This window comes from Pavona decussata, unplaced genomic scaffold, assembly GCF_977016875.1.
Source record: "Pavona decussata unplaced genomic scaffold, jaPavDecu1.1 SCAFFOLD_94, whole genome shotgun sequence".
In the NCBI taxonomy this organism is placed as follows: Eukaryota; Metazoa; Cnidaria; class Anthozoa; order Scleractinia; family Agariciidae; genus Pavona; species Pavona decussata.
Window position 1 is genome coordinate 210,926 of NW_028145511.1, and position 8,369 is coordinate 219,294.

Sequence of the window (8,369 nt, forward strand, 5' to 3'; positions counted from 1 at the left end):
GCGTGACTGCATTATTAACAGAGCGTGTAGAGATTCTTTTACTCTAGCCCTAGGAACAAGAGAATGTCTTTTCCAGGGAAACGACCGTTTCAGATTTACTGAGCCGTTTCCGTGTCACTGATAGCTTGGTAGTACACCGGTATTCTAAAATCTCGTCTGAAGTCGTTTGACGCCATAAGAAACTAGACTGGGTGACCGTCGTTTGCTCATTAGTCTGAAATGTCAGCCGTCTCCTCCCCCTAACCCACAGGGCCCGCGCCCCCTGTGGGTTAGGGGGAGGAGACGGCTGACATTTCAGACTATTTGCTCATGCCCCCCTCCTGGCTGGGGAGAACCGGAGGGGGGGGGGGGGAATAATAAAAAAAGTTTCATACGTGAAAGCCCCGACTCCACGGTCCTAACCCTTTACCCTTCCATATATCATATGTTTAAGGCAAAACGTAACTGTCATTTCATATCCCGGCTGCATAGGAAACTGCAGGTTTTGCAGGGAGAATGTTGTAAAGTCACGAGACACTCAGCACACGATACTAATTTGGAACTTTTGGTGCATTTTCTCTGTTGGGTATTTCCCAATTAAAATATCCGTTTTCGTTTATTAATTCTATCACGTACACTGTAATTGTCCTAGATTGCGTGACGCGCAAACAGTGAACAAAGAGGAGCAAAACAGATTCTACATTCCATTGTTCTTCTCTTCAAACTGATAATTAAAAGAAGAGACATTAAATAAGTTTAAGTTCGCAACCTTTTCTTAGAAAGCACACGAAACTCGTTTTATGATGAATCGTTAAGTTTCGGAAGGTGACGTAATTTGCTCAAGTCACATGCTTTCAGCTTTTCCGGGTAGTATAAATCCAAAATCGATTGATGCATATTGTCCATTTGCGAGTGAACTCCCTCCTGTTTAGACTGCCGATAAAACATGCTTCGTTCAGCTTTTGGTCAGCTGTTACCTTTTATTTGGCCTTTGTTAACATCTGGTCTAGTTTACAAGTGCAATTTTGATGGAGAGCTTTTAAAAGAACGAACAGGATACAGTTTGACTTCTCCATTTGAATCGCTTGCATTCAGCAGAGCGCTTCCGCTTTCTAGAGCCGTGTCTCATTCTTGCACCGTAAAGACAGGCGAAAACGAAAGTTTCCTGCGAGTCAAAGCAAGGGCCTTTGGAGGTACAAACGGTAAGGATATGTTTAAACTCTGCATAATTTGAAATACTTGATCGTGAATGAAACACTCGATCATAACATTACCTTCGGTCGCGTCGATCGACCATTATATAGCCTATGTTTGTTTACATTTGCTTTTTCGCCTTTGCTGTTGATTTGGGTTCTCGATAAACTGCAATTAATTGTAGTCTCTTGCATAGTTGATTTCAATTCAAAGCGAAATACAATGTTGCAATTCCGCTTAAATTAACATATTTTTAATTTCTGCTGAATAGTACTAGCGACACCAACTGAAAAGAACGCAGAATTCACTCGGCAACATGCAACAGGACATGAAGGCATTTGCTACATTTACAGTAACTTTGAGTATTGCGATCAGTTTAAAATTTCAAGAAATTTGAAAGCCAGACAATACCGGAAAGCTTTCGCTTTTCATTAATGTATTGCGTGACAAGCGATGTGTTCTTAGTATGTAATGGTGGTTGGTCACGCTAAGTCACGCATATTTTCACTCACAATTTCTACGCGAACGACAACAAATGCAAACGGTTTCTGAGCATTGTTAACAACTCGGATTATTGTTGACACAAAATAAACGTCGGCACACACGAAGGGACTAGTCGCAGGGACTTGTTTCAGGGACTACAGTCGAACCTCCCTTTGGGACCACCTCTCGTAAGCGACCACCTCTCATTAGCGACCACTTTTCCAAAATACCAAACGTTTTCAAGTCAAATCACTATAGATGGAGCCTCTCGTAGGCGACCACCTCTTGTAAGCGACCACCTCTCGTAAGCGACCACTTTCAGAGCCCGTAGGCGACCACTTGACACACAATCTGCTGTATCTCTTACGGGCGGAAATTGAAAAATGTGTCGCTGTAACATATTGCCCACATCATTACAGCGGACGCCGTAAATCTCACAGACAGAGCTGCAGGAAGTATTTCCCGATATAGCTTAGCATTGAAACAATTAATAGAACACAAATGCACCATACTTCACACTGAAATAAACTTTAATCAGATTGAATCCCTTGTAGGAAAAAACTCTCTAATCTTTTATCTTTCTTATCCTTTTGCGTATGTTCCGTTCCCTGAAAAATTTAGACAGCGCCACCTGGAGTAATAAAAGAGTCAAGTTTTTTCTCAGTCGCTGTATTAAGTAATTTGTGAGATACAAACAATAATCACCATAGACCCTCCGTTTTTTTGCCTAAAATAACTTTGGACCATTCTTCATATACTTGTAGCAAAGAAAAGTTATTATTATGGGTTTCGATAAGCACTGGCAAAAGGGTTAGGTCTCCGCAATTACCATATATAAATAACCCGAAATTTAGACCCCCTGTGGTCTGACCTCTGGTAAGCGACCATCTCCCGTAAGCGACCCCATATCCTTGACATTATGGGTGGTCGCTTACGGGAGGTTCGACTGTAGTCTGCTGTTGGGTTTACACGCAACTTCGTTCCCAGGGCTTTTCCCTTCTCGTGGGGGGCGGGCGGCCCTGGGAACGAGGTTGGTTTACACGATGGGGCAAGTTGCGGGGCCAAGTCCCTTAAAGGGTTTACACGCGGGAACCCGTTACACATCGAAATAGCAAAATTTAGGGCGCTTTCACTGAAATTCAGGGAAGCGTGGAGACGATGAAGGAGCGGTCCTGAACAGTGAAACCGCAAAACCGCAAAACATTGAAATACATGTAGTTGTACACGTCAACAAAACAGCACATTGTCGATCTATAAAATTAATCAGTCATTTACAATTTTGAAAAGGAGTTTTTTTGTCTTAGAGTTCGATATACTACTAATTCAGAACAGAGAAACAGCAGCTTTTCATACAGGGCCTTTAATACAAACAATAGTTAACCTCACCGTCGACCGCCATCTTGAAACTGAGTTCGTAAGGGGTTATGGGACCTAAAATACTGATCAACGATTGGTTTATTTTCATTTGGTCGCGGGGACTTCTCCCACGAACAGTTCCCTCGTAGGGACCAGCATAATTTGAGGCGATAAGTCCCGGGAACTTGTCCCACGGACCAAATTTTGGTCCCTGCGACTAAATGTTGTGATGAGAATGGGTAGTTCACAGGAGTTGGTCCACGAGACAAGTCGGAGGGACTTGTCCCTTAAACCTGCCTGAGAATACTGCCGCCTCGTGTAGCTAATGGCTGGTAGGGTTGCGGTGGGTTGAAAGATCCTGGGAACCAAGACTAATTTAGCAGTCCTCTTGCATAATGACGCTTCTTCCTATCAGATCACTTCGCTTGCCTCTGAGTGTTTATTCTGCGATAAGTTGCTTGGTTCGTTCACCTGCAGATTTTTCGAATATGAAGAACCTTCACCCTCCCACCCCCACACTCGCATTCGCAACGTTTGCGCGAGGTTTGCACAATTGCAATCAATAATGTTGTCCTTAAGCATCGAAACATTCTTGCGGCATCGAATAAACGAGTTATTAAAGTGAGCGCCGGAGCAGGCAAGTTTGCTTTTGAAAACAGTGTTCCACTTTTTCAAGTGAATTTCCTACGGGCACTTAAATATGTACTTCCGTGATGACCGACTAACCGACTTCAAATGGTAACCTCCACTCTAACGACAAATTGATTTTAAATGATTGTTTGAAATAGTGTTAAAATTTCAAAGCTTAGTTCGAAAAAATTGGAGATGATTCTTTTCGCGTTTATGTTTCCCACACGCCGCCATTTTGGATTTACCATTGTCAAGAAGTATGTGTTGTTTTCAGTAGAACAGCTGGAGAAGCAAATGGCGTCATGGGATCCAAGACGGCCCACGGCACGCAGCATCTTTAAGAGCGAAAATTATAGACCAGACGAAAAATTCCAATTTTTAGCACTCCACTTTTTAAACTAAGCTTTGAAATTAAGGGTGCGTTTGATCGACCCTATCCAGGAACAGGAATACAATATAATTGATGACAAGAAATCCCTCATAACTGAGAGGTTTTTGGAGTAACTGGAGTGCAAAATCGCTCTTAAATTCTCATGTGTTGTGTAATTTTGCTGAAATGTCTTCCCAAATTTACTAAAAAAGAGAAATCTAACGGCTATTCCGCTTATTCTTATTCGGAATACACTCAATCGAAGACAATCTTAGACATTATTTCCAATGGTTTAACATCAATTTGTTTAACAGTTTGCTTAGAGATTAACTAATCCTTCTGTTGCTTGTTCTTGCCAGGATCTCTTCATGTGTCCATTTTTGGTGAAGGTGATTCATCACTAGGTCACCTGGATGTTGCTAACAATGGACCCGGAGACACGCTGTCTGTGTGCCCTCAAGTCTCCAGCCGGAAGTACTTTGTATTACTTACAGGAACTCCAAATTTGACTTACTCAGCTGAAATATCTTCAAACATTTCATCAATATCATTGGGCGGAAACGCGACGTTCGAGGCCACACAAAATCCCAAGGTATTTCAGTTTAATTCAACCAAGGGTATTTCTAAAAAACAGCTTGATATTAGTGTGGAGTCGAACTCGGATATTCCTGCTTACTTAAAGGTGTCTGACGACTGTGAAGATGTAAATAACATAAAATATCTGGACTACAAGGGGACATCCCTGAGGCTTTCGTTTGCGAGGAAGGGTAGGATCACATTGTCAAAAGCTTCACTTCCCCCGCTTAAAGATTCCGGTGTTTGGTACATTGGTGTAGCACTGAAAACGTCTGGCCCCGCAAAGAGCGTAACATTAACGCTAAAGAGTTCATTTGACTATAACTACAGCGAGCCACTTTATTTTCTGATTGCTTTATCTTTCTTTGGTGGTGTCCTGGTTTCCCTGTGGGCCTTGTTTTGCTTTAGAGACCCGTATATTCTGGTCCAAGAGGACAACCCAGTCTACGACAGTTTAAGTTTGTCTTCAGCGTCGTCAGGTGTCTCTAACTTCAAAGACAATTTAAAAAGCTTGTTTTCAAGCTGTTGGAAAAGGAGCCAACCGGGCGAAGCCGGTGAATTACGGCCATTGATACGTGGAACACGAGATAAAAGTCCATTAAGTTGGAAGGAACTCTTCGTCGCCATGAAAAACGTCTTATTTAGACACTGGTTTAGGCGTGGGCCAAAAACGTTCTCCTATACAACTTGCATAGTCGGTTTTGTGCTGCTGGTCGGCGCGTTCCAGTTTGTCTTCGAAGACTGGAAACTGATGATAGAGGACGGGGATCGCGATAAGTGTTATTACAATGACTTTTGCTATAGAGTAAGTGGCTATGATATTCCATTTAATTTGATGATAAGTAACCTTGCATACATGATTCACGGACTAATTCTAGCCTGGTCCGTGTGGGTTATGGAAGCCGAGTTGTTAGCTTGGTGCAACAGGCTTGCACGTAACAGCAAATCCCGACCTCGCTTACCCGCCGGCGAAGTTGAGCTCCCAGCTCATTGCGTAAAATGTCCCAACATCAGCGCCCATCTGGCGAAGATGTCCGTTCCTCACTTCCGAATCAGTCCCGATGAAGCCTTGTTGTTGCACGCCGAAGCTCATAAAAGAAAATACAGCTTCTCTATTGGGTATGCTTTTGCCTGGGCGCTAATATTTGAGGGTTGCTTTTCCATGTTGTACCATTTTTGCCCAACTAAGTTGACTTACCAGTTCGATACGGCTTTTATGTTTGTTATTGCGGGCTTAATCGTCCTCTCTCTGTACAACGGTGTCAACTACAAGGAGTGTACTGTGGATGGGAAAATACAGCTACCTGTGGAATCCAACAACTTTTTTCTTTTTTTCATTGTCCCCCTGTATATTTTCAATTATTTTGGATCGCTGTACTATTCCGACAGTCTAGCCCTGGTGATGCAAGTTTTCTTTGTAATTTGTCTAGTCTTATACTACATGATCATATTTTCATGGGCGGGTCTTAAACTGTTTTATAACATTTCAAGATTCAGCGATTTACGAAACTGCGATGCGCTAACCAAGACTGTCATTTTCATTGTGGTCTTGGCAGTGTCCAGTATCGCTTTACCGGTAGTATTCAAAGAAAATTTCCCGAACATGTTTTTGTTCACCTGCATTATAACTTCCCTACTTGCCATTTCTGGAAAAGTCATTTTGGAGTTTTGGAGAAGCGAGCGGTCCCATTGGACGATACAAAAAGTTGCATTTCGCGTCTTCCAAGGGTCGTACGTCCTCGTCACCCTAGGGGTCATGGGAATAGCGGTTTGGATTTTCACTGCCAGGGCAACCACTGATAAAGTGAAGACTCCAGAGATGTCACGTGATCTCAATAGGGACTGCGCAGTAGTGGGTTTTTTTGACGATCACGATTTGTGGCACATCATGTCATCATTTTCTCTTTTAATGGGGTCTTATTTGGTCTTGTATATCAGCGTATGATTCATAAACGGGAACTGGTCGGTGACAAGCGTTTGAAAACATATAACCAGCCATTACCCACTTCTTGATAAGGGCGGGAAAACTTGTCACCAGTCAGCCTTTGAGATGTATACTCAGAAAATAAAAATTCGTGGGCTGGTTGCAAGCGGTCGTTGTTTGTCAATCTTGCCTAGTGATTTACGTTGGAAAACAGCTCACCGACCGGTTGTTGCAAGCGTCGCCGTTAATTGACAAGCGCGGGAAAACAATGTATGTCACAACCTTACCGACCATTGTTAAGCCCGGGAAAACTGTTTAATTTCGAGTAAAGGAAAAAGGATTCGCTCTTAAAATGAAATGAGAATTTTTTTAAGGAAATAACGGCTCTTGAATTATTGAAGTGAAATCGTTAGATTTATTTTCCGCTTTAATATTCCTGAAGGTGCATGTTGTGTGATGCTCAATAAATGCCTCGAGTGTTTAAAATTACTGCGAAATTCGAAAGAAGGTAGTTAAAAATAGAATGCAGAGGGAAAAAGGAAGAAAGCTTGTAGTGATATGTATAGTGGTGATAATAGTTAGAATATATTTGACAAAAAATATTTGCGTGTGAGCAAGGGTCAGCAGAGCTGAATGATTAGGAAAAATCCAAGTTGCACGTGTTTGCGTATCTAGTAACGCAAGAAACTACGAGTTTATTTTTTGCAACACAAGGTCTGGTAAATGTAGAACCATTTCATCAGCTCTTGAGTCAGAAGAAGTCAGAGCCTAACGTTCTTGTAGACGTAGGATGGATAGACATGTACGCTAATTATTCAGTGCTTTTCAGTGTGAAAAAAACTGTTAACTAGTATATTAGTAAAGTAATATATGGGATGTTCTTTGTTTATAACTTATTGATTTTTTTCACGAAAAATAATTTTGTCGTTGATAAGGCAAGACCATCTGCGTGAAGGTTTTCTTTTTCTCTTTTCCTAAATCAGAGATATCAGTCTTGACACAGGTTAAAGCGAGGTTATGATTAGTCTATTGTACAACCATTAAAGCGGTTTCCAATTGAGTGTCGTAAAATCAGAACCAAAGTAATTACTCTGGCCAATCGCAACAGATGTAAACAACACTATGAGCCAATCAGAATTCGAAGCGAATGCATGTAACCGGCGCCAAGTGCGGGAAAATGCGTGCGGCCAAAACACGATTGGTTTTGGTTTGGATTCCCATTGGTTGAAAAAGTGGCGCGAGTTTTGTTAACCAATCACAGAGCGTAGTAATGCAAAACCAAACCTAACGCGAAATTACTTTCCACTTTTAATTGAAAACCGCTAAAATAGTTTTATCTTTGATAAGTCAAGACCACCTACGTGAAAGCATTTTCTATTTTTTCCTGAATCAGATATCTGTCTTGACGCAGGGTAAAACGAGATTATGATTAGTCTATTGTACAATCATTAAATAGATAATTTCTCACGTTCTATAAGAAGCTATAAGAAGTTGTTGTCAATACCTTTAAATACGTTTAACATGTTAAAACGCGTGAAGAGAAGTCAAATTGTAACAATTGCTACGAAACCGATTTATAAACTTCAATTGTAAGATTTAGTCCAGAGCTGTATTAAAAAGAAGTTGTTATATCTTGTTTAACTTTGTTTCTCTGAGTTAACGATCTCTTTAATGTGTCACTTTTGGCCGATATACCTTATTTATTAAAAACTAGTCATTGTAATACAACTCCAGGGATTTGATTGGCTTAGCGGCCATAGTATATGAGCCATTATAATCCATCAAATATTTTCGCTCGCGCGCGATTGGTCTAAACGCCTCACGTGACCGAATATACCCCAGCTAAAACTGGGGAAT

General features: G+C 41.4%; 1 protein-coding gene across 1 annotated transcript; it reads left to right on the forward strand.

Annotated features, from left to right (window-relative positions):
* The first annotated feature begins 857 nt into the window (after positions 1–857).
* LOC146473197 (uncharacterized) lies at positions 858–8,148 on the forward strand. The gene is made up of 2 exons (XM_085118433.1): positions 858–1,181; positions 4,372–8,148. Exons 1-2 carry the CDS (start codon positions 926–928, stop codon positions 6,531–6,533), a joined length of 2,418 nt encoding a protein of 805 aa, XP_084974559.1. The 5' UTR covers positions 858–925; the 3' UTR covers positions 6,534–8,148.
* Positions 8,149–8,369: the final 221 nt, after the last annotated feature.